The 26,943-nt window shown below is 35.8% G+C and overlaps 3 protein-coding genes and 2 pseudogenes across 6 annotated transcripts; all 5 read left to right on the top strand.

Annotated features, from left to right (window-relative positions):
* The first annotated feature begins 1,071 nt into the window (after positions 1–1,071).
* LOC129293669 (NDR1/HIN1-like protein 26) lies at positions 1,072–4,147 on the top strand. Of its 3 annotated transcripts, none has more exons than XM_054931751.1 (2): positions 1,072–2,031; positions 3,824–4,147. In XM_054931751.1, exon 1 carries the CDS (start codon positions 1,336–1,338, stop codon positions 2,020–2,022), a length of 687 nt encoding a protein of 228 aa, XP_054787726.1. In that variant the 5' UTR covers positions 1,072–1,335; the 3' UTR covers positions 2,023–2,031; positions 3,824–4,147. The 3 variants fall into 3 exon arrangements, with proteins under 3 accessions (XP_054787726.1, XP_054787725.1, XP_054787727.1); XM_054931750.1 differs by having other exon boundaries at positions 3,816–4,147; XM_054931752.1 differs by lacking the exon at positions 3,824–4,147 and adding an exon at positions 2,697–2,722.
* Positions 4,148–5,985: 1,838 nt separating this feature from the next.
* Positions 5,986–14,445, top strand: LOC129293131 (cysteine-rich receptor-like protein kinase 25; annotated as a pseudogene).
* Positions 14,446–16,395: 1,950 nt separating this feature from the next.
* LOC129292730 (cysteine-rich receptor-like protein kinase 10) lies at positions 16,396–19,450 on the top strand. 2 transcript variants are annotated; one of them, XM_054930354.1, is made up of 7 exons: positions 16,398–17,323; positions 17,429–17,539; positions 17,645–17,856; positions 17,949–18,159; positions 18,268–18,505; positions 18,601–18,751; positions 18,883–19,445. In XM_054930354.1, the coding sequence occupies exons 1-7, from the start codon at positions 16,561–16,563 to the stop codon at positions 19,186–19,188; spliced, it is 1,992 nt and encodes a 663-aa protein (XP_054786329.1). In that variant the 5' UTR covers positions 16,398–16,560; the 3' UTR covers positions 19,189–19,445. The 2 variants fall into 2 exon arrangements, with proteins under 2 accessions (XP_054786330.1, XP_054786329.1); XM_054930355.1 differs by lacking the exon at positions 18,601–18,751 and having other exon boundaries at positions 16,396–17,323; positions 18,268–18,389; positions 18,883–19,450.
* Positions 19,451–21,097: 1,647 nt separating this feature from the next.
* LOC129293773 (cysteine-rich receptor-like protein kinase 15) lies at positions 21,098–24,202 on the top strand (annotated as a pseudogene).
* Positions 24,203–24,624: 422 nt separating this feature from the next.
* LOC129293130 (cysteine-rich receptor-like protein kinase 8) lies at positions 24,625–25,884 on the top strand. Its single transcript, XM_054930930.1, has 5 exons — positions 24,625–25,019; positions 25,068–25,256; positions 25,359–25,438; positions 25,524–25,667; positions 25,757–25,884. Exons 1-5 carry the CDS (start codon positions 24,625–24,627, stop codon positions 25,882–25,884), a joined length of 936 nt encoding a protein of 311 aa, XP_054786905.1.
* The last annotated feature ends 1,059 nt before the right edge of the window (positions 25,885–26,943 follow it).

Here is a 26,943-nt window from a genome sequence, read left to right as displayed (position 1 = left end):
ATTTTTTTTAAATCAAGGGAAAATGATATTTAAGACTCTCAATAAAATATACCACAATAAAGGTCTATAAGTTTGCATTTGATATTATCTTATAATTTATAAGTTAAAGTTCAGTTTTTAACAATAATATATATATATATATATATATTTGTAAGGCAATATTCGATATAAAATTGATGAAAAATTATTGTAATAAATTGTTTTGAGATAGCCATAAATGTCATTATTTCTTTTATTAATGTCACTCCCTTTTCATTCAAAAGAAAAGATTGGCCATAAGATACTTTTAATTTTCTCAATGAAATCAAGAAAATGCGGTTGAATTATTAACTAGGTTTGAAAATATAATAAATTTATAATTTTACCCTTATTCAGATAAAATTTTTTAAATTATATTACATTTTTTATAATTAATAAATTTAAATAGAGATAACTGAAAAATATAATTAATATTTTATTAAGTGACTTATATTAGGTATCAAAAATTTTTTTAAAAGACACTTTATAACAGGGTAGGGAGGTTGTAAATTATTATCAGTCTTGACCAAAAAGCTAGATGGATTTAGACATTTAGTAATTACTTACTTATCTTTTCTGTCTTTACAATTACAAGTCCGAGTTTGTGGATTTGTGCAACTTTTGGATGCCAAAAAGTTGTCTTCGATTTATTTTTTGAAAAAAAGAATTAAAAGTTATTTTATCTTTTAAGTTTATTCAAATGGTATCCTAAATTTAATTTAATTATGAATATATTTTGTCTTTTAATATTAAAGATACCTTTTTTCATTACTTAAATAGTAACTGATCATATTTTTAGTGAGCTCACACTGCATTTGTAAATATTTTTTATTATAAAATATTGAGTTAAAAATTATTTTTACCCCTTAACTTTATATCTAAAAATCAGTAAATATTTTAAACTTAAATATTTTATAATAAAAAATATTAAAAATATAATATAAGGTTCACTAAATAGGATAATAAAAGAGAGAATATTTTCATAATTTACCTATAGGTAAGCTTAAAATGTTAGTAGATCTTTGAGTAAAGTTGCAGGGGAAAAAATACAAACGAAAAAAATACTTGTCTCCTCAATGCCTGCAGCTCATTATCGCACACAAACTCCGAATCAACAACAAAGCTTATTCTTTTCTTCCAGCTTCAAACATCCACAAAGTTCTCAGCTTCCTTTTCACTCTCCTCCGCCACCTTCTTCTTCTTCTTCTTCTTCAGTCTTCACAACATAAATATCATCTTCCACCAGATGCTTCTGTTCCAATTCCGCATTACATCTGCTACTTCCAACCTTCCCGACGCTCCTCGCCCGAAGGTACAATGCACGGCGACAACACCCACGTACCCATCCACCACTCCCAGACCCCCACCGACCAATCCAAACCCATCCGCCGCCACCACACCGCCCGCTACTATGTGCAGCGCGTCCACGACAGTCTCAGCACGCGCATCTCCAAAGTCCTTTGCGGCATCTTCTTAAGCCTTCTTGCCATTGTAGGTCTTATCGCCTTCATCTTATGGCTCAGCCTACGCCCGCACCGACCCAGATTCCATATCCACGATTTCTCTGTTCCGGGTCTGGGTCAAGAATCCGGGTTCCAGAACGCCGAGATAAAGTTCTTCGTCACGGCCCGAAACTCCAACCAACATATGGTTATTAACTACGAGGCCATGGACGGGACGGTATATTACAGGGATCAGAATATCGGAACGACGCCGTTGCTGTTCCCGTTTTCTCAGGAGCCGAAGAATACGACGGAGGTGCACGGCGTATTGACTGGAGCAACGTTAACGGTGTCCAGCCAGCGTTGGGCGGAGTTCCTGAACGACAGGGCTCAAGGGAGTGTGGTGTTCCGTGTGGAGTTGACGTGCACGATTAAGTTTAAAATACACACGTGGCAAAGTAAGAGCCATCAGATGCACGCAAATTGTGATGTGGGTGTGGGCCCCGACGGTAGCATATTGAATGCGTACATAGATAAGAGATGTCCCGTCTACTTCTCTTGACACGTTCATGTGAGAGCATTTTCTTTTCTTTTCTTTTCTGTGAATTTTATATTTGGGTTTTCAATTTATTTGTAACTTTGTATGGATTTGAATTTTCAGTTCATTACTCATTAGTCTGTTGTATGATATTTGTTATAACTTATATGTCTTCACATATTGACTGAAATTTGACTGTATAATTACATAATGAAAGTGTTTAATTATCATCCGATGGTCGTGAAATATGATCAAGTCTGTTATTAATGCTATCCCTATTTTTTCTATGACTTGCTTTAAGTTCCCTAAACGAACTTGTATGGAATTGAACAGTTTAGTAGCAAACTTTTTTTGGGGGCAGTCTAGTGTTCATAAGAGTATTCATTGGAAATCTTGGGATAGACTATGTGCCCCAAAAGGTGAAGGTGGCTTGGGTTTTAGGGATTTTTTGAACTTTAATGATGCCCTACTCGCTTAAACAGCTTGGCGTCTATTGAGTAATCCCAATCATTTATGGGCTCAAGTCTTGAAATCGGTTTATTTTCCAAATAGCTCCTTTCTAGAGGCTAGTCGTGTTCCTAAAGCCTCATGGGCCTGGAGCAGTATTCTCACAGGTCGTGACTTCCTCTTAAAGGACTTATGCATACAGCTTGGTAATGGCAGAGATATTTGTGCTTGGACTGATCCATGGGTTCTAGGTTTACCTGAGTGCAAGGTTATTAAGAAGGAAAATGCTGTTGTAGACAAGACCCTCAAAGTGGCAGACCTAATTTCTAACGGTGCATGGAATCTGAATCATATTAACCATTTAATGACTGATAAATCCTCAGATTGCATCAAAAAATTGCATATACCATACACTCCTATATCGGATACCATAGTCTGGACCGGTTCTAAAACTGGGAATTATCTTCCTAAGCTTGGTTACAGATTGGAGTACTCAAGAGCCTACATTCCTCTCATCACCAATCCATCCACCTCTTCTAACTTCCCTAGCACCCTTTGGAAATCTATTTGGCATCTTTATATTCAACCTAAAATAAAACATTTCCTATGGCGTGCCCTTACTCGTTCTTTAGCCACTAGAGATGCTCTTTACTCCAGAAAATGTGCCTCTGACCCCCTGTGTCCTATCTGCAAGGTTGCTCCTGAAACTATAAAACACATGCTGTTGCTGTGTGAATGGGCCAAAAAAGTCTGGTATGGTTCTGCTCTGACTATCATTATTAACCCCCATGCAATTTCTTCCTTTGAGTTCTGGTGTTCAAAATTTTTTTTGGAAGAGCATCTTATGAAGGATTATGATAAAGCTTATATAGCTTGTCTCTGCTGGAATATTTGGAAAACCAGGTCTGCCTCAGTTTTCAGTGCTGGTGCAATTGATTCTTATAAGGTTCTACAGGCTACTCAAGCTGCAGTGCAAGAATTCTAGACCCTCAAGACAAAAGATACAGTATTGCATCCTACTCCCGCTGTAACTAATTCTAGATGGTCGCCCCCTGCACAAGATATCATAAAAATTAATTGTGATGGAGCTTTCTCCTCAGCCTCAGGTAAAGCTGCAATCGGCATCATCTGCAAATCCCACTCTGGAGATTTTCTTAAAGGCTGGAGTGAACATGTTCATGCTGATCCAAGCTTCATGACAGAATTATTAGCGTTTTCCAAGGCTATAAATATTGCTGATAACTTACCCGATTGTCATGTTATGGTGGAATTGGATTGTTTGGAATTGTTTAATGCGATTACAAGTCTTAATGCTTCAAGCTGTGCCTGGCCTTACCATGGGATTCTTATTGATTTTTTTGCTGCCTTAGGATCTCAGCCCTCTCTCTCTTTCTCGTTTGTGAAACGAGATGGAAATATTGTGGCCGACTGGATGGCTGCCTCCTCTTTAAAGGGTGTGATCTCAAGCGGTTGGCTTCTCCATCCCCCACTCCCTCTAATCAATATCATGCAACGAGATTCTTTGGCATATGGTGAGGAAATTCAGCAATTTGTGCACAATCAGGACAGAGAAGGCATTGGCTGATTGACTTTCTTTATTTTGTCTTGTTTAGGTCTTTGCCATGCTTTGGCTTATGACTTTTTATGCTTTCTTGTCTTGTTTTGTCCTCTGTCAGACTCGTTTTGTTTCCTAATGAATGAATATCCTCTTTGGTCAAAAAAATTATCACCCGATGGTCCTTATCATTTGCTAAATTTGCTTTTGGTTACATTCATTTGCTCAAAGTTTGAATATTATTCTATATTACCAGTGGCTAGATTGACAAGATAGCGGATAGTCTAACAGATTTTTTTTTTAAAATATGTTTACCTATATTATTGATATATGATTTTTAACGCTAAAGATATTATAAGGTCCAAAGTAAATAAATAGGTACAACAAAACATTACCTATCAAAGGACATAATAAAAAAGAATTATCGTGCACATTTAGTGAGTACTTGCCTAAGTTGAGTTTATGTTACTAAATCCTGTGTTTTAAGGTCTGTACATTTTTATTATTTTAAATTTTTTTAAAAATAAAATAAGTTGACATATATGAATTCAAAGGAAAAATTATGTCATTCAATATTTCAAAAGACTGGGATTCTTTAGAGCTTTAATACAAATTAAAGGCACAAGTCTGTACACACATAATTTACAGTGATTTTCTTAAAACTATATTTGGTTGAATGGGAGGGAGAGGGAAAAAGATAAGAGGGACTTTGATGGAAGGAGATCAGAGGGAAGGGAAAATGAAGAGTCCCTTCAAATCCCCCCAACTTAGTGGGAAATGATGGAGAAGAAAGATTAATTAAAATTTTAAAAAATTACAAATAGATCAAATGAAGTAAATTTATTTACAAATAAATTTTATAAAATTTAAAAACCACAATTAAATTTCTTGAATCCTAAGTGTAATTTGAAATTGAAACTAAAAAGATAATAACGCTTCTATTAAAATATATACATTACATCAATTAAATAATTTATAACTACTTTATCAATATTTTACAACTATAACTTTAACTTTTTACAATTGTAATTTTATATATTTAATAATTAAATTGATCAATTTAATTATTAAATATGTGAAATTACAGTTATAAAAAGTTGTAGTTATAGATATAAATTACTGATAAAGTAGTTATAAATAATTAATATTAAATTTTATTAATAACACATGAATGTTTAACTATTAAATATGTAAAATTACTGTTATAAAAAATTAAAATTATACTTGCAAATTACTATGAAATCATTGTAAAGTAACTATTTGATTGATATAATATATATTTAACAGGGATATTATTATTTTGTAATCTAATTTTAAATTATACTCAAACCTTAAAAGTTTTGATTGTGATTTTTAAATTTTACAGAATTTATTAATAAATAAGCCTGTTTTACAAGACTTTTATACGATTTTTTTTAAAACTTATTCTATCCCTGCTCCATTATATCATTGCCAAGTAAGAAGAGGAGAAATGGAGAATCCTACCTTCCATTTTCTCAACCAACGAGAGGAGGGAAAAATTTCAATTCCCTTCCCTCCAATTAATCAAAGCATAAGAAATCCACATTTGATGGGACTTACTGGAATGCACTTATCAGTTCGAAGTTTAAACCTAACTTTCAATCTTTGGGCGTGTTCTGTGAAGTCAATGAAACAAAAAGATAGAAATCCCAAACATACGTCCTATGAGAAATAAAGAAAGCAATAAAACCTACAGTACAACCTATCAAAGAGCCACAAAAACACCCCATTGATAGCCTCTTTGTCCTTTGAAGCAGTATATTGAACATAGAAGTCATCATCATCATCGTCAATATATGGAGAGCCTCCATGTACTGTGATATGAAAGCACCGATTTGGTGGAATTTTGAAGCCCCTCCATTCTTTCCGTTCAGACTATACCTTCTTCCCGTTCTTCATTCCTTTCTCTCATTGTCTGGTCGTCTTCATTTTTCAAGTTTGCTGCTCAAACTCTCCCTACCTCCATGTTCTTCTTCACCTTCTCCATATCATGGATGAGAACTCCCCTTTTGCTTTTTGGTTTTGGCAGGGAGAGAAAACTCTTGGTTTCCCTGTTCCTAAAGTGTGAGGAGGTTTCGTCAGGTTAATAGGAACAGGCGACGATGTAGAGTCAGGTTGATCGATTTTAAAGAGGAACCGTCTATGATGTGACTTTAAGCCAGGATGCCATGGTGTAGAGGGAAATAAAAGAGGGACGAAGAAACCAAACAGAAGCATATTGAATATGGATGATTGGTGAGTTGTTCTGCCTTATAAACAATTTGTAAAAATTTTTGTTCATAACTTCATCTTGCTTTAGGAACAAGCGAGAAAGCAATGCCAATTAAGGAGATCTATTATTTTGACTCTTTGAACTATTAACTGTACCTATTGAGGTTTAGGTTTCTTCAAGAACATTATCTTTTATCTATATTCTAGAACAAGTGAATGGCTTAAATTTTGTCTTCCTTGATGGGGTCATTATTTCAATTGTGGCTCTGCTTGGTTTGTTTAGTAAACAAAAGTTTGGTGCCAGTAAGTGGCTTTCCTATTTTCTCCTAATTTTACTATTAAGTGTTGGTTTTTCTAGCTCAGACTTGAAAGGATGCGTTTGTTCTAATTTCTCCTGCTAGTCCCAGCCATCTTTTTTCTCTCCATACACAATTTTCCCATCCAAATTGCTACCCATGATTCTCCAAACACTTACTACAACTGCTCAAGCAATGATACTCTCCCAATAGTGCCTGCGAATACAATGTTAAGACTCTATTTGATTGGCTCTCCTCTAATGGGTCTACAAGTGCCAGATTCTACAACACCACAGTTGCCGGTAAAAAGACTGATGATACTGTCTACGGCATTTTTCACTGTCACCCACGCATTAGCATAAAGACATGTCAAGAGTGTGTGATGGAAGCAGCCAAGTTAATATTTAACACTGTGTCTAATAGCAAAAGAAGCTATAGTTTGGCATAATGTATGCTTTGTGCACTACTCCAATAGGTATTTCTTTTCTACAATAGAATGAAGTCCTAAAATCTCCTTCATGAATGATAAGGGCTACAAGGGCCAGGTTGGCCACTTCCATAATATACTTTGGGATATGATGGATGACTTGAGAAATAGGGCGCCCAGGGCTTCTGACAGATTGGTCTACAAGTCAGTGAACATCACTGATGACCAAAACCTATATGGCTCAGCTTGGTGTGTGCCATATCTATCTTCTGAGAACTGCAGGTGGTGTCTCAGCGATGCCATTGCCGAAATTCCAACCTTCTGTTGTAGAGGGAAAACTGGGGGAAGAGTTATCTATCCCAGTTGTGGTGTCAGATATGAATTATATCCATTCCTCAATACATCAACCTGGGACGCAGAGCAAACACCAGCTCATTCTCCGACCTCAACTCTAGCAGGTTTTGCATTTCAGTCATCATTTACTGCTTTTATATACTATAATGATCCTTAAACGACCATATAGAACATAGGAGGGATAACATAAAGTCAAAAGTATCAGATTAAATAGATAATGCTATTCCATGTCAACTCAAATATCTGCAGGACTACTATCTGACAACAAAGTTACTGCTATTCCTTCTGCAAGAAATCAATTACTTCAATGAAATGAGACTTGAAGTTGCAAAAGCCTCTGTCCATCTAGACGCATGACATAAAAATAACATTCTAAACATAATTTGGATTGAAGGAAACGAACATAAATGAGAGGTAAAAGAATGACATTCTCATTTGCAAGATTTATAGAGAGGATAGGGGCAACCAGAGAAAGCAATCCCTAAATAAAGAAAAGGTGGCATTATTCTTTTCCTACTATGTATCACATGGCGGAAGGTAGCTTTCCAATTTTTTTAATAGAAATAACAAGAAACTGGAAACGACACGTAAATTGTCTATATAAACATCATGCACATTACAGTATTGTCTATATAAATTAAATATATTACTTCTTTAATGCTCTATTTTCTTCTTTTTTATCATTCAAGAGACTAATAGCTCAAAGGTTGATGTTACCATCAATTAATATTCTAGATATTTCTTGTATTGCTGCAAAATTATAATATAATAATTTTCATTACTACATAATTGAAAGAAGCTACTGATATTCATGCAGGAAATAGAAAACAGAAGATACTGACTATGATCGCGGTTCTTATTTCAATTGTTATTTTCATAGCACTTTTATCTTTGGGCTGCTTCTGTTTCCTACGAAGAAGACAAAGAAAAACTCAAAAGGATATTCTCAGAGAAAGCTGTAATGAATGGGGAAAAGCTATTTTACTTCAATATTTTCTAGCTTAGAGAAGCATTTACACATTAGCCAAATATCTTACAGAATTTAAATATGTTTTGTATAGTTGAGAAAGACATTACAACTTTAGATGTTCCAATGCTATTTGATTTAGCCAAAATTGAAGCTGCAACTAAGAGGTTCTCTAAAGAAAACAAAATAGGCAAAGGCAGATTTGGGGAAGTTTATAAGGTGAATATATTAGTAACATGTCTCCACCAAATTAGTTGCCACCACCAGATCAGTTGCCAAGTCAGATGTATGAAGATATTTCACGTGTGCAGGGTGAAGCAAGCGTCTTACGAAGAAGCAATCGCCCAAGGAAGGTCACGTGGAAAGTAAGAGAGAATGCACATGCATGAGTTAGTTATATGTATCAGTGAAGGGATTCGGGAGGGGTGTGGATTTTATGATTTTAGTTATCTCTCCTTTCTGTTAACCTCTCTCTCTAGTCTCTCTCTCTGATGTATTTCCACTTCTTGCTGTCTTTCTGTGACTGAACTTACTTTTGTCAATAATACTTGCGCTATTTATTGCTCACCATTTCATTGTTATTAGTTGCTGTTGTTGAGAACGTGACAGTAAGGTGTTTTTATTGAGAGACGCAACACTGAAATGGCTGAAAATACAAGGATGAAGGAATTGTTAGGGGATATTAGAGGGTTGCATGAAGATATGCAGAGCGTGTGCGAGATGATTGACCAGATAGGTGAGGTGAACGATTCTAGGCTCGATCGTCTTAAGGCTACGGTCGGGGACCTTCTTCGAGCGTCAGATCCAAAAATCAGCAAATTGGAAAATGCCATGGAAGTACTTATTCGAGCTTTGAACCCGAAGCTGGATAAGTTAGAGACACGGCTGGATGCTCTTACCCATATGGTTGAATCCTTGACCTTAGCTCATAACATCGAAGGGCACTCAAATAGTTCTGGAAGTTTTGGGTCTTCCTTACATGGAAATCAGTAATGGCAAGTAAAGGTTGATTTTCCCAGATTTGATGGAACTGATCCCCATAGTTGGATTTTTCGAGCAGAGTAGTTTTTTTCCTTTTACCAAATGTCATCTCCCCAATGGGTGATTCTTGCTTCGGTGCATATGGACAGAGTGGCTGTGTTATGGATGCAGATGATGTTGAAGTCAAATTACATTATGACTTGGGAGAGTTTAAAGCTCTCATTTTTGTCCTACTCAATTTGAGCACCCAAGAGCTCAATTGTTCAGGTTGACTTAGAGCGATTCGTTTAATTCATATCATCAATAATTCATGACACTCGCTAACAGAACAAAAGGGGTATTGGAGGACGCATTGTTGGATTGTTTCGTTAGTGGTTTAAAGACTGATCTGAAGAGGGAAGTTATTGCCCGCTGTCTAGAGAATTTGTTGAAAGCGGTAAGTTTAGCACGCCTATTAAACGATCATATTCATCAATACCCACACCATCTAAGTTCAAAGGAAGTAACAGTAGCTTCAGCCACACAGCACCTTTAGCCATAAAACCAATCACGAGTATGCCTTCTATAATAAGCACAACTCCTACTCCAGCAAAGAACACGTGGGCTCCATTATTGCCTACCCTAAACACCAAACCGTTAGCCTTTATTCGTTGAATCACTCTAGCGGAGATGCAGATTTGACGTGAAAAGGGCCTGTGTTATAATTGTGATGAGAAGTTTTCACCCTCTCATAAATGTACTAACCGACAATTTATGTGGATACAGAATGAGGGAGAAGAGGTTGAGGGTGACTTATTCCAAGTCCAATAACTGAACCTACAAAGCTTGTTGAGACGGCAACTTTTCATCACATTTCCCTCCAAGCCTATAACGGTATTGCGGGTAATACCACAATCTGATTCTCTGGACATGTGAACGAAATAGCAGTGCAAGTTTTGTTGGACGGAGGTAGCTTTGATAGCTATGTCCGTCCCTGGCCGGTGGCACACTTAAACTTACTTGTGGAATCTATTCGACCCATGTGTATCCTTGTGGGCAATGATCAGATGATGAGTAGGTTGGGCTTGGTTCGGTCTTTATCACTCCAAATTTGTGGCCATACAATTGTGCTTCCTGCTTATGTTGTTGAAATTACAGGCCCTGATATTGTGATTGGGTCCAAATGACTAGCCACATTGGGGCCACATATTGCAGACTACAGCTAGGCATCCATTAAATTTTTGACTGATAGGGTTTTTGTCACTTTACAAGGTCAAAAGCAGGCCAAATGCTCCTTAGTTCAATTTAATCAATTTCACAGGCTTCAAGGTACACGAGCTGTGAACGAGGTTTATTTCCTCTAGCTTATTTCAACTGAGGACCAGTGGGCCAAAGAAGCTACGCCGCCGAAGATGGCTCAAATATTGGAAAAATACCAATCGGTATTTGACATTCCACATGAGCTTCCTCCAAAACGTGATTGTGATCACCAAATTATGTTGAAGCCTGGAATTAAACCTGTGAGAGTTTGGCCTTATTGATATCCTTACGACCAAAAAAATGAGATCGAGCGCATGGTTAACGAGCTCTTTCGGGATGGGTTTATACAACCTAGCACCAGTCCTTTCTCTGCTCCTGTGATTCTTGTAAAAAAGAAAGATGGTTCCTGGCATCTATGTGTGGACTATCGAGCTTTCAATGAAGTTACAGTGAAAGATTCTTTTCCTATGCCAATAGTTGATAAGCTCTTAGATGAATTGTGAGGATCGGTCTATTTTTCAAAATTAGACTTACGTGCAAGATACCATCAGGTCTGAATACACCCTGACGATCAAGAAAAGACTACTTTCAAAACCCACCAAGGCCTTTATGAATGGCTTGTAATGTCTTTTGGCCTGACTAATGCCCTTACAACATTTCAAGCTTTGATGAATTCTGTATTTAAATCATTCCTACGTAAATTTGTGCTAATCTTTTTTGATGACATCCTCACTTATAGTTCAGATTAGGCACAACATCTAGAACATGTGGAATGTGTGTTGCAACATATGGTAACCCATCGACTGTATGCAAAAAAATCCAAGTGCACGTTCAGGCGTAACCAGGTTGACTACCTTGGCCATATAGTTACTACTAGAGGGGTTTCAATGGATCCAACTAAGATTACATCGGTGCAGGCACGGCCCCCTCCTCACAATGTTACTTAGTTACGTGGTTTTCTAGGGCTCACCGGCTATTATTGGCGATTTATTCACATGTATGCTTAGATTGTGAGTCCTCTTACCAAATTACTTTAAAAGGATGGTTTTCTCTGGTCATTTGAGGTTGAGCGTGCTTTTCTGCAACTAAAACAAGCACTAATAAAAGCTCCAGTATTAGCGCTTCTAGACTTTTCACTTTCATTTGTAGTTGAAACAGATGCTTCTGGGTGTGCGATTGGTATGGTGCTAAGTCAAAATGGGCATCCTATTGCAACTCAAAGCAACTTTCCACAAGGATGCAAGCTCATTCAGCTTATGTACATGAGTTGTTTGCTATCACCTAAGCTGTGGCAAAGTTTAGACACTATCTTTTTGGTCATGCTTTTATCATCCGCACAGATCAGGAAAGTTTGAAACACTTAGATCATCAAGTCCTCCAAACACCCGAACAAGAGCTCTACCTATCCAAGCTACTGGGGTATAGGTTTACTATAGAATATCGCCCTGGTAAAACTAATCTAGCAGCGGATGCACTTTCCAAGGTGTCTTATATGGCCATTTAGGAAGTACAAGTTCCTCTATTTGATGACATTGTACAGGCTATAAAGGACTCACCTCGATTGCAATATTTATATATGAACGTCATTAATGATCCCCTGTCTTTGCCTAATTTTCGAGTGTGTGATGGCATTCTCTATTTTCAAGACTGAGTGGTGGTACCACATGAAGATTCTAATTTGATTAACCGTATTTTGCAAGAATTTCATTGCTCTATCATTGGGGGTCACATTGGGTCATTACATACTTTCCAGCGCTTAGCTTCCAATTTGTATTGGCCATCGATGCAAAAAGATACTCAACTTTTTGTCAAACAGTGTCTTACTTGTCAACGTGATAAGGCAGCTCAAACATCTGCTGCAAGGCTCCTTTATCTATTATCAATTCCTACCCAAGTGTGGGATTTTATCACCATGGATTTTATTACATCTCTTCCTTTAGTACGTCAATATTTGATTGTGATGGTGGTCATTGACAGACTTTCAAAGTACGCCCACTTCATTCCTTTAAAAGGTTCATATACAAGCCACCAAGTTGCAGAAGCTTTCCTTCACCATGTCATTCGGTTGCATGGTATGCCACGGACCATAGTTTCAGATAGGGATCGGGTGTTCACAAGCTCATTCTGGCGCTCTCTTTGTGCATTGCAAGGCATTAAACTCAATATGAGCTCTACTTATCACCCTGAAATTGACGGACAATTTGAGACTGTTAATCGTTGTCTTGAAATGTATCTCAGGTGCTATGTTCATGATTGTCCACGATGATGGTTGGAGTTTTTGCCATGGGCCGAGTATAGTTACAAAAGTCCTTTTACTCTGCTATCGGTATGATGCCTTTTAAAGCTCTTTCTGGTCGAGATCTACCCCTGTTGATCCGTGGCTATTCAAGGGCAGATACCCTACTTGATGTCCATACTCAACTACGTGATCGTGATCAGATACTGTCTCTCCTCAAATAAAATCTCAATTATGTGCAAGCTCGTATGAAAAAATTTGTAGATCGCCATCGACGAGCTGAGGAGTTTCATGAAGGTGATAAAGTTTTTGTTAAGTTACAGTCCTACTCATCAGTAGAGCTTCGCAGTCATTAAAAGTTGGGCTTTAAGTTCTTTGGTCCTTTTAAAGTCCTACGTGTTGGTCCTATTGCATATCGGTTGGACCTTCCTTCTCACGCTCGAATCCATTCCGTTTTTCATGTGTTACCTCTAAAACACTATCACGGAGCTTCGGGGGAGTCTTATCTGCCTTTGCCTCTTACCACTAGTGAAGAGGGTCCTGTTCTCGCTCCTCTCGAGGTGCTAGATACTCGCTCTGTCTGGCGAGGTAACCAGTGGATTTAGCAGGTTCGAGTTCGTTGGGATGCTGTTGACCCAATGTGAGAGGATGTCTCTACTTTTTGTAGAGATTTCTCCACTTTCAACCTTGAGGATAAGGTCGTTGCCACATATGAGGGCATTGACACGTCTCTACCAAATCAGTTGCCACCACCAGATTAGTTGCCAAGTCAGTTATATGAAGATATTTCATGTGGGCAAGGTGAAGCAAGCATCTTACGAAGGGATTGCAAGGAAGGTCACGTGAAAAGTGAGAGAGAATGCATATGTATGAGTTAGTTATATGTATCAGTGAAGGGATTCAAGAGGGGTGTGGATTATGTGATTTCAGTTATCTCTCCTTTCTATTAACCTCTCTCTCTAGTCTCTCTCTGATGTATTTCCACTTCTTGTTGTCTTTCTGTGACTGAACTTACTTCTGTCAATAATACTTGTGCTGTTTATTGCTCACCATTTCATTATTATTAGTTGTTGCTGTTGAGAACGTGACAGTTAGTAATACCAGATTAGGAGAGAATGTGCAATTTCTGTCCACTTGTTTATGATGTTGACTAAATCTAGATGTTTTTCAGGGTATTCTTTCAAATGGACAAGAGATAGCTGTGAAGAGGCTTGCAGGCCTTCTGGGCAAGGTGTACAAGAATTCAAAGATGAGGTTCTTGTTATAGCCAAGCTTCTTCAACACAGAAATTTAGTAAGATTATTAGGATTTTGCTTGGAAAAGGAAGAAACGATACTCATTTATGAATATGTGCCTGATAAGAGCCTTGATTATTTTTTATCTGGTATGGCATTTCCAATCAATAAGTTCTATGAATTTTGTTCTTATTGAAACCAAGTAATTAATGGATCAAGATCTCTGACTTATATTGTAGATCCCCATAAACAACGACAATTATCCTAGTCTAAGCGTTACAAGATTATTGAGGGCATTGCTAAAGGAGTCCTTTATCTCCACGAGGATTCTTGCCTCAAAATTATACATCGAGATCTCAAATCCAGCAATATTATATTAAATGATAAAATGAATCTAAAAATTTTTGATTTTGGTATGGCAAGAGTTGTTATAGCAGATTAAACTGAGGAAAATACTTGTACAATTGTTGGGACATAGTAGATGGAAACGCAGTGCATTGCAATGCGATTAGTGAACGGCGAAGGACCCATCACACACCCCTGTGCTTTGAAATATGGGCCTTTGTTATTCTTCAAGTTGGTCTGATTGATTTAGTCAAAGTATTGATTCAATGTTTAATGGTTAGTTTATGATCAAGTTAATCATAAATTCACAATGTATTTTCCAGTCTTTTTGGATTAACTGAACAGTCTGATCTTTTTTATTTGTTTTTTTTTAACATTGGTTTATACCTGAGTTAAAATTAGACCTTAAGTGCCCCAGACAAAATCTACACAAATACACACACACACACACTGATATTGATGAAGATTAGGCTGAAAAACGAAGGAAAACAATGAAAAAACCGCACAAAATCAGGCCGCGCCATATATTGGGATCACGACAACTTTTATAAAGTGCCAAAGAAGACAACCCTTCATCTGATAGCTGTGTGAGAATAATTTGTCTCAAGGAAAAAAAAAAAAAAAATCTTTTCCAAAGACTCCTTGAAGACCAACAAAAGCAACATCTTCAATTCTGACATTATTGCAACCTTCTGCAGACTTTTTCTGGCTTAGAAGTCTTCTTTTTTTCTGAAAATAATAGTTACTCGAATCGTAATTTTTCTTTTTGGTCTTTTGATGCTTATCTTGTAATTTAAACTTTTTTGGTGTGAATATATTTTTCTTTTTTTTTTTAAAAAAACTAAATAGTAAATGCATTAAAGTTCTACTAAAATTGTAAATTACTATTAGATAGTTGTTAATTATTGATACTTGATTGTTAACTGAACAATTAATCCCACTAATAATTGTCCAATTGTAATTGACAATTTTAGAATAATAAATTGACAACGTCAAGAAAGATATAAGACATAAAAGTAATTTTATAATTTCATGAAACTCTAATGTATTTTGCTACATTCATTTGGAATCTATATTATGGATTGTCTTTTTGGATATGATTTTGAAGTAAGCAATCCAGTTTCTTCCCCTTCTGACCACTATTGGTAGACTTTCCCAGGCCTTTAATAATGATTTCGTTCTTAAAATTGCAAATCAATTTCTAAACGTTAATTCTTGATTTCATTGCTTGCTAGATAACTTTGACTACAGTAGGAAGGTACAAGATTGAACAATATAGATGAGGGAGAATAACAAAGAGCTCTTAAAAGAATCAATTAATTTAAATTAGATTTTAAGTGTTAAATTTTAAGAATTTGCAACTTAATCTCTCAATTTTATAACTTCATTGTGATGAATTTGTAATTTGTATTTCAAATTTTAACAAAAAAATATTTTTTTTGATTCTTCAATCATATCAAAATCTAGAAAATAAATTGCAAATTCATCATAATGCAGTTGTAAAATTAAAAGATTATGTTACAAATTTTGAAATTTAATATTTGGAACCTAAATTAAATTAATTGATCATTTTGAGATTTTTTTATTATTTTCCTTGTAGATTATAGAATGTTGAAAGCACCCAAACACTTAAAAACAAGGGTGCCATTTTCTTTAATGTCTTTTAAATGATTAAATGTGATTCCAAGTCATCCTTTTCTTCTGCATTCTTTGTTCCAGCAAAAATATTAAAGTTAATGACATATACACTGTTATTAATATTAAAATTGATAGACAGTACATTGATGATTCATGCCATGTTGCTTCCCGCTATTCTGGCGAACTTGGTATTGAATTCGAAGCAATAGGCGTTTTCTATATCATTATAAATGTACAAGTAAACTGTCTTTGCTTGTCAGGGATGGTCATTGTTTAATTCTAATGTTTTTCAATTTACCTCTGATTGGAGGTTATGGTCATGGTCAACAAAACAATTCATTTCTTCTCTGAAGAGCTTAATTCCTTCGCCGTTCCAGTACAAACAAAAATTCAAACTAATTAGTAATAATTAATACTAAATAATCCAACTCAACTCTGGTAAACAGTGCATCCGCTTCCTGTTTGAATCATTCCCACCGTTCTTGATGCTGCAAGTGCAAGAAAGCCACTTTTAATGTGAAACACTGCCTCAATCATATTTCTCTATCCGTAAATCTTATCATTCAACAGATTTCCTTGAGCTGTTAACCGGTACTACTCACAAGCAGAAATGGTTAATTCTCCGATGCTATTCCTTTTTCTCTGCACTATCTCTTTCCTCTCAGGCGTTTCCTTAGCTGACCCACCATATCAAAATTGTTCAACAAGCAGTAACTACACCAAAGGAAGCTCCTTTCAGAACAACCTCAACAACATCCTGGGTTCTCTGTCTTCCAATGCTTCAATCTCCAAATCTTACAATGTCTCATATGGAAGCGATCCAGACAGAGTGCATGCCTTCTTCATGTGCCTAGATTATGTTTCAAATCAAACATGCCAAGATTGCATAGCCTCGGCAGCACAAGACATTCTTAAACACTGTCCCAAAGCAGAAGAAGCAATTGTTTGGGAAGAGCAATGCCAGCTCCGATATTCCAACAAGGACTTCCTCGGCAAAGTGGATGTCACAGGAAAAATGGGGTTTGATAATAAGCTGGATATTTCAGAACCAGAGAAGTTTGAGCCTGTGGTGAATGGGTTGTTGTATAGTCTTACTGACAAGGTATCTTTCAATGTTTCTTCTAATTTGTATGCTATTGGAGAGGCACCCTTTGAAGAGAAAACAATATATGGATTAGTTCAGTGCACCAGAGATTTATCAGCTAGTGATTGTAATGTATGCCTTAAAAGTGCGATTAGTCATCTACCTATTTGTTGCTATTCCTCAATCGGAGCTAGAGTTCTAAGTCGTAGTTGCTACTTGAGATTTGAGCTATACGAATTTTATAATGGTGCACTTGATCCGAATGATTCATCAACAAAAACTAGCAAAAGTAAGCATTTCTGTTTCAAGTAACTTCGATCAATTAGACTGCATCGAGTTATAATTCCCAATCTGTTGAAGATTGACTTCTCTTATTAAATGATCACTTATGCAGGTACAACAAGCAAGGCAGGGATGATTGCTGGAATTATAACAGCCACTGGTTTGGGAATAGTGATTTTCAGTTGCTGCCTTTACTTCTTTACAAAGAAGAGAACTCAGAAAAGTATGTAAGATCGTAAGCTGAGCTAACATAAGGTCAATTCATGTTTCTGAGTTTTTCTTTTTTTCTTTTCTTTTTTTGCTTAACTTCTTGGGTTCTCGTGTTTAGGTAAGGGTGGAGTAGACAGTCATGTGATCGATCTTCATAGCTTTGGGGAGAAAGGTCAATCAGTGTTCCAAAATCACCAGAATTTTCTTGGAAGAAATGACAAAATATCTGAGAATTTGCCTTATTTTGATCTTGAAACTCTGTGTGCTGCTACCAAAAACTTTTCCGATTCAAATAAGCTTGGTCAAGGCGGCTTTGGCTCCGTTTACAAGGTGATTGAATCTGAAGCTTAAACTCAAGAAAGATTAATCAAATTTTCTTGCATATTCATTAGAGACAAACATAAGGTCTGTGGTTTTTGTAGGGCGTATTAAGTGATGGCCAGGAAGTAGCAATCAAGAGGCTTTCAACAGGGTCTGAACAGGGCTCAGATGAATTCATAAACGAGGTTCTGCTGATACTGAAACTTCAACACAAGAATTTAGTGAGGCTTCTAGGATTTTGTTTAGATGGAGAAGAAATGCTTCTTGTTTATGAATTTTTGCCTAATGGCAGCCTTGATGCTGTCCTTTTCAGTGAGTTCTTTTCCTTCACCTTTCAAACCAATAAGATAATAGAATATTCATAGTTTTATCCACTTTAGAATGGTGCAGCATTTGATATTAGTCATTATTTGTGGACAGATACAAGGCAACAAGCACAACTAAGCTGGATTAAACGTGTTGATATAATATATGGAATAGCAAGAGGGATTCTCTATCTTCATGAAGATTCTCGACTAAAGATAATTCACAGAGATTTAAAAGCAAGTAATATATTGTTGGACTATGACATGAACCCAAAAATTTCAGACTTTGGAATGGCAAGAATATTTGCTGGAGCTGAAGGTGAAGCTAATACAGCTACCATTGTTGGTACATAGTGAGTACTTAGGTTCTAGTATAATATTTTTATATTTTGAAAATATTTTCTTGCTTGGCAACTAGTTTATGACTTTTGTACCTTCAAATTTTTAGTGGATACATGGCTCCAGAATATGCTATGGAAGGATTATATTCTATAAAATCAGACGTATTTGGTTTTGGAGTGTTATTGCTTGAAATTATTAGTGGGAGACGCAACGCAGGTTTCTATTACTCTAAATTTGCTCCTAGCCTTCTGGCATATGTAAGTATTAGAAAATAAAGTTATCCATGAGACTTTATCATTTTAAACTTTTGGGCAGAAGACCAGTTTCTCTCTCTGAAACTTATGTATGGCCATTGATTGATTAACTTGAAGAATCATTCATCATGCAGGCATGGCACCTGTGGAATGAGGGAAATGCACTGGAGTTGATGGATCCTCTACTAGCTGATTCATGCCCTGAAGATCAGTTTCTAAAATACATGCATGTTGGATTACTATGTGTTCAAGCAGATGCATATGACAGACCAACCATGTCTTCTGTTGTTTTAATGTTGAAAAGTCAATCACCAACTCTTGGTCAGCCCCAAAGGCCACCCTTCTGTGTGGGAAAAATCATTAGTAATGATCATAATGTGCCAGAAAATGAACATTGCTCAGTCAATAACTTAGCAGCTTCTGATACACTTCCCCAGTGAATAATAGATTTGAAAACTTCCAGTCTAGTTTTCCCCTTTTATTTTGTAATATTGTAGTTAGATGGTATTCAGTCAAAGGCTGGCCATTCAAGTTGTAACTGATTTACATTTTTCCGTTTAACGTATAAACTAGGCTAAATAGTTGTCGTTGTCACTGTTGACTTGTAAAAATGTATATAACTAATTTGTGGACCCACTGGTGCATAAGTTTTATTTTTATTTCTGCATCCATCAGATGGGTTTGAATTAATTGATAAAATTCTGTTGTGCACGAGGTAAATGAACAAGTGAGACAATTTTATCAGGAGGGAGAAGAAACCAGGTTGGCACTCTGGATATCTGTGACTATTGTATATATTCTCTAAACTTCTATTCAAAAAATTAATCTGTTTGAGCATTAGTCAGACTGTAGCAGTTGTTGAATTTTGATTCCAAATGACTAGTCATGCCGGAGCATATGAGCAGAACCAATACCAAAATTCTCTAAATTTGTTGATAAGTATAAAGAAAATTTCCTGCAAGGCAGAAGGATGGTAAACGGTAATTATCTTGGAAGAATCTGTGATCAAGCATCATTGTCAAAAATTTTGATTTCTGCAGTTTGACTTTAGGATGGTAAATTCTTGCAATGAATGTCATAGGCTTGCCATAGCAAAAATTTTTCGAGAAAGATCAAGTAATTCATTCTAACAAGCAAGATTCATAATGCAATGACTTTTTCCTTCAGGTTTGGGCATGCAACTACGGCTCTGAGCAGAACACAATTTCGTCTCATTTTCTCAAATCTCGAATTTGAAAGTCAATTCAATCATTCAACTATTCAATTAGTTTAATCAACATGGAGTAATCTTGGCTTCGCCGTTAGATCTAGCAAGATAGCAGCTTCCTGTCTCTGACAAAAAGTCAGCCATGAATAGTTTTCATATTACTCCATAACACATCTAAGATCAGTTTCATTGTTAATTGTGTAGATTCTTTGATGTTGATAACGTCAAGTATTTTTCTTTATAAAAATGCCACTTGCTTTACAATCATCATCACTAATGTAATGTTGCCGCCCTTTGATTGAGACATAATGCATGGATAGAATCAAAATCATTGACCAGTGATAAGCTTGGAAGAACCCAACAATTGTTTTTTTTTTTTAATTAGAATTAGAATAATAACGTCTACCGGATTATTTCTGATCTAAGCAGCTGTAACTTCCTGCACAAAGATTAATTATGAAAGAATTTTAAATAAGGACTAGGGAAGTGAGTTAATTACCAGTTGCTTCCAAAAAATTTTAAAATTTCAGTACAGTTCAGAGAGATAAAAGTGAAAATAATTTTAATTGTGAAAAAATTAAAGTACCCTTCACTTGTCATGCAGAATCATTGGTTGTTAATTTTCTTATTTCATTTATTAATTTATCAATATTACTTGTAAATTACATCCATTTGTCTGACAAGTAGTAACATTAATTGTTAATTTGTTAACTTTACTTATTTGTAAATTACAAGACCTGTTAGTAATTTACAATTGATATTAATAAATTAACAAGTAAATTTAGTAATTTAACAATTGATGTTGTTGCTTATGATTGAATAACTGATGTCAAGTCTTATATAATTATTAACATGTTAAGTCATGTAATTTACAACTCATATTAGTAGTTAGTAAATTAATAATTGAAATAAGAAAATTAATAACTAGTTATTTTGCTACTTTGGTATTTTCATAGTTAAAATTATTTTCATTTTTATCCCCTTAACTAAGCTGAAGTTTTAGAATTTTTTAAGATCCATTGATAATTAAATCACATCTCTTGTCTTTATTTGATATTCTCCCATTAATTATTTCCATCTACTTCTAGTCTTCTATCCCAGATGAGAAATTTCCCAACTTTTTCTGACCCTCATATAAAATCACCATGTCTTGCCTAACCTAACCTTCTTTATACATTTATTCTGTATTTTGGATAAAAATGTATAGATTTTCAGCCATGTTTTTCTTCATCATTCCCATCTTATTTTTTCACATCGTCTCTGGTTCAGATCCTCTCTTCACTTGGTGTCCACCCGAATTCCCAGATTACACACTAAACTCCACATTTCATAACAACCTTGAGTTCTCCTAGAGTCACTTTCTTCCAACATTTCAGTTTCAGGTTTCTATAACACATCCATTGGAGAAGACCCTGTTAAGGTCTATGGACTGGCACTATGCAGAGGAGACATAAACTTAAACTCCACAATCTGTAAGGACTGTGTTGAGAAAGCAAGCCAAGATATACTCAACAATTGCAGGAGTCAAGATGCTATGATATGGTATGAGTTTTGTCAAGTAAGATACTCCTTTCAGATGTTCTTTTCAAGAATGGTTTATACTGGGAAGTATCCGGATGAAAATAATCAAGCAAAGAATGTGTCGGATCCTGCTCGATTCAGCCAGGTTATGATGTACTTAATGAATAACCTGTCCCGCGAGGCTGCATCAGTTTCTTCCAAGAACATGTTTGCTTCCGGGAAAATTGAATTTTCCCGGAAAATTACAATTTATGGCCAAGTACAATGCACAAGAGATATCTCTCAAACATTATGCTATAACTGTTTGATTTCTGCACTAGGAGACCTTGGAGCTTGTTGCTCATCCCGTCAAGGTGGGATAGTTCTTAGTCGAACATGCAATGTGAGGTTTGAATTGTCTCAGTTCTTCAATACTTCTTCTCAGTACCTCTTGGTTTACCCAACTTCTAAAGGTAATGTTTCTGGCTCTGGTTAGTTTAATTGTATTTCCGCATAAGAAGGCATATCAATGTTATCATTAGCAGATTCTTGCCATTCATGAGCAGGAGGAAAATGGAAAACATGGATGCTTTCGCTGATTATATGTGCATCAGTGTTCATATTAGCAGTTTTTATTGGTTCCTGCACTGTCTATTTCCATAAAAGGCAAGAGGAAGACGGAGGTGAATTTTTTCTATAATTTTTCATCTGTTGACTATGAGAAAATAGTGCAAGAATTACCAACCTCAGTTCTTTGGCTTTTTTTCTTTTTTTGGAAATTTCTTTTTCTTTGAAAACAAAATGAAATAGATGATGGAAAAAGCGAAATGATGCTACTGCAACAATTAGCGACCCCTAAGAGTGTAACAATTACACAAGATGGAGAATTAATTAGCTCAAAAGAACTTGTGTTCATGACTTTAGCAACAATTAAGGTTGCCACTGATGACTTTTCTGAATCAAACAAGTTAGGACAAGGAGGTTTTGGTGCTGTGTACAAGGTAAGATGGTCTCTGAATTTCATTTCAGCCTAAGTATTACCAAATAAGTCATTAACAAGTGATAGTTTTATTTTTTGGGAATTTCAGGGTGTTCTTCCGGATGGAAATGAAGTAGCAGTTAAAAGGTTATCAAGGAAGTCTTGGCAAGGCACAGAGGAATTCAAAAATGAGGTCATTCTGATTGCAAAACTTCAGCATAAGAATCTTGTGAAGCTGTTGGGATGTGGCTTGGAAGGAGAAGAGAAGTTTCTCATATATGAATACATGTCCAATCAAAGCCTTGACAAATTTATCTTTGGTTTGTTGCCTTTCCCCCCGTTTTTGAATAAGCTTTATGTTTGTCTCTGTGTATGTCACTGATTGTAGGTTTTGGTGTTTTTATAACTTCAGAATCAGAGAAGCGTTTACAGCTTGATTGGAACACATGCTATGGGATTATCATGGGTATAGCTAGAGCATTACTTTATCTTCACGAAGAGTCAAGACTTAGAATCATTCATAGAGACTTGAAACCAAATAACGTATTGCTTGACCATGATATGGTTGCAAAGATCTCAGATTTTGGAATGGCAAGAATTTTTTGTGAAAATCAAAGTACTGCTAATACCAAAAGAGTTGTGGGAACATAGTAAGTTATCTCTAATTTTAACTCACATGATTTAGTAGGTTTTAGTTTTAGTCCCAATAACAAGTCATGGAAATAATTGAGTGAATGTTTCGAACAATGATCAATTCTATTGTTGAAAGAAAGTTTTATTGATGAATTGAAGAATTTCATAGCCTTTTAAGATCATTAACAAATTTAAGCTAATATTTGGTCCATTGTCAACAATAACTTTTAAGAGAACAATCACTTGATTACTTTCATTAAAATTTAAGAAAATAGCACAAGATGTTTAAGTGGAAACCAATAAACCATAAATGAGTCGGATGTATATTTAAAGTCAAAAAATTAAATATTCTGGGTCAAGTTATATTATATGCAATATACTTGATTTTATTATATTCCATATTGTTTATGATAATGTCTATAATGTTCAAAATAGTGGATACATGGCTCCGAATATGCAATGGGGGGATTGTTTTCAGTGAAATCTGATATCTTCAGTTTTGGTGTCATTCTTTTTGAGATCATCAATGGAAAGAGAAATAGTGGCTTTTTTACAACTGAACTTGCCCCTACCCTGCTAGCATATGTACGTTTCATCAATCACTTGATATTCTACTCTTATTCCTCTTAATCAACCCAAAAAATTTCAAGAAACGTAATTTTGAATATTACAGGCTTGGAGGTTATGGAATGAAGGAAAAGAAATAGACTTTGTAGATCCTCATCTATTGGAAACTTGTCTTGACTCAGAAGTTTTAAGGTGCATGCACATAGGATTGTTATGTGTACAGGAAGATCCAGAAGACAGACCCACCATGTCAGATGTTATGGTTATGTTAGGAAGTGAATCAATGTCTCTTCCACGACCTAAACAACCTGCATTTCCTTTGGGTAGATCAATTCAAGTTGATCCATCATTGATGACAAATTCCTCTGTGAATCATATAATGCTCTCTAGTGTTCAGCCTAGATGATTTCTCACCTTGTGGCAATGTAAAGGTTTCATTAAGCATGCATGATGTTAGATTATTATTAGTGTTTGTTTGATATATGATTAACACTTATATTACACCTGACATAACATGGAATATACATATTTTGTTCAGCGGCCGTGAATGAATCTTGTTACTTGTCTAGTTTATTATCTGAGCTGCTCAAGTTTCAATTCAACAAAAATTTGATGCAGAAGAGTTCAACTTGTGGCATATCAAATTATGAGTCTTACCAAATGACCAAATGAAAACAGAGGAGTGCAGTGTAATTATGGGCTGTCTCCTCAATTGTACCTCACGAGCTCCACCATAGCACATTTTAAAAGTAGTGGGCGTCAACACATAAAATTTCAGACTCCTACATAAATGAAAGAAGGATGCATTTAAATTTAAGGAGCATGGGACCCTGATTGCGAGTGGGAATGCGAGTTTGCGAAAGCTGACATTCATGCATGACTTGTTGGTTCTCCCGTACGCCTACTCCTCCCTGTTTGAGGGTCTCTAAGGCTCTGTAACGTTCACGGGTTCTGGGCACTCGTGTCACTGACTCAAGTCGTACTCCAGAGATGACAATGAGTTTCACTTCTTTGGCTTTGCCTCCGCTTTCTTTCCTTTCTCGTCTCATCGTCCTCACCGTGGCTGTGCTCTTGCCTGAGCAAGGGCTCCTCCAATTCGAATACTACAACTGCTACTATGAAAGAGGAAACTACACAAGTGCAAGTGCCTACCACACCAACCTCGATGCCCTTCTTCGCAATTTCGCTTCCTCCACCAAAATTGACTATGGCTTCTACTCTTCCTCGCAAGGCCAAACCCCTGACAGAGTCTACGCACTCGGACTGTGCAGAGGAGATGTGGAGCCGAGTCCTTGTCGGAGATGTCTCAGAAATGCCACAATCCTTCTCCCAACGAAATGTCCAAATCAGAAGCAGGCATTTGGAAACAATAACGGATGCATGCTGTGATACTCAGACGACTCAATATTTGGGTTTTATTTGAGACCTAACAGATTTGCTGACGGAGGTTCTTCCAAAGTGTATGTTGAAGACGTGAACTACTTCAATGAAACGATGAATTGTCTGTTGCAAAATCGAACAAGAAAAGGTGACTCTCATCGGAAGTTCGCAGCATCAATTGCACAAGGCTTGTATCGAACCCCTATATATGGCCTTGTTCAGTGCACGCCTGATTTGTCCGAGTGAGATTGCAGAAACTGCTTGGAGGATACCAACGTGTTGCTCATTTATCTTTACAAGAACCAAAATGGTGCAGCGCTTAACAATTGGAACTGCAATGTTAGATATGAGCAGTTCCTCTTCTATGATCAAGCAGTTGCCAATTCACTGCAGCTACAGCCATCTCCATCTCCATCTGCACCAGGTATCTTTACTTACTCAAAAAACAAACAAAAAACTTCGTCAGTTAATAACATAAGTGACATGGTTGAATGCTGTTTTTTAATCAGGACAAAGACGAGGTAGTCGATCACAAACTATCGTCATGATTATTGTTCCCATTATTGGTTTAGTGACACTTTTTTGCTTACTGGGTTACTACCTGCTCAAGAGAAAGTCAAGGAAAAGCAGTCAAGTAGTTCCTAGAGAAAATTGTAATCTATCTTAGACGTTCACTTTTACTCTTCAAAGTATGTTTATTTTAATTATAATATTTATTTTGATATTCATGAAATCGGTTCAGTTGGGGAAGAAAACTCCAGCTTGACTGCCTTGCAACTTAGCTTGAATACCATTGAAGCTGCAACAAATAACTTGTCTGAACAGAACAGAATAGGAAAAGGTGGATTTGGAGAAGTTTACAAGGTTTAATCTACTAAACTGTACTGTATATAAATTTTATGTGGCCTGATTATTCAATTATGTTTCTTTAGGGCATTCTTTATGATGGGCAAGAAATTACTGTAAAGAGACTCTCAAGATATTCTATTCAAGGAAAATTAGAATTCAAGAATAAAATTTTATTGACTGCCAAACTTAGTGACTTAACTAGAATTTTTCTTGAAAGAACATGAAAAAATTCTTATTTATGAATATGTCCCAAACAAGAGCGTTGATTTCTTTTTGGTTGAAGATTCCATTGCATGCTTTGTATGGATTTATTTCTCGAGGGCTTATTATTATTTTTTATTTTCTCAATTGTTTGATTTCCTTTTGTAGATCTTGAGAAACAAAGATCACTAAGTTGTTTTGAGCGTTTTAAATTTATAAGAGGAGCTGTATAAGGACTTCCTTACTTGCATAAACATTCTATTTTTAAAGTTATTTATCGCAATCTTAAATTGAGTAATATTTTATTACATAATAAGATAAATTCAAAAATATTAGATTTTGACATAGCAAAAATGATTGCTACAAATAAAGACCATGGAAGCACAAATAGAATTGTCAAGACATAATAAGTCTTAAATTCTTGTCTCGTTAATGCCCACTGGTTATCTTAAGTAATAAGTTGCATCAGAAACAAAAGGAGATTTTGTGTGTTTTGTATGTGAAACATGGCTTCATCTGTCCTATCCTATGCATTACCTTCATGTGCAAATGCATCTTAGCATGTTTTTATATTATGCTAACTTTCTGTTTTGTTTTGTTTTGGTTTTTTTTTTTTTTTGTAGTAGTAGTTATGGCCCTTGAATATATAATGTATGAACAATTATTTTTGAAAAATTTGATGTCTTTAGTTTTAGAGTTATAGTTTTAAAAGTGCTTTGTAGCAAGAGAAACGTTAGTTTTGATGAATCATATCTCTTAAATGTAAATATTAAATCTAAGCTAATTATTTTTCCTATAATATGTCGTCATATTTATCTAATCCCAATTAGCACGCTAAGTACGGCTAAAAACTGAAAATTATGAATTTGATTATCTAAT

The sequence above is a fragment of the Prosopis cineraria genome, unplaced genomic scaffold (assembly GCF_029017545.1).
Source record: "Prosopis cineraria cultivar Desert tree isolate PC_DT_omini unplaced genomic scaffold, ASM2901754v1 PC14, whole genome shotgun sequence".
Classification (NCBI taxonomy): Eukaryota; Viridiplantae; Streptophyta; class Magnoliopsida; order Fabales; family Fabaceae; genus Prosopis; species Prosopis cineraria.
Note: the sequence above shows the minus strand (reverse complement) of the source record. Positions and strands in the feature narration are given on the sequence as shown.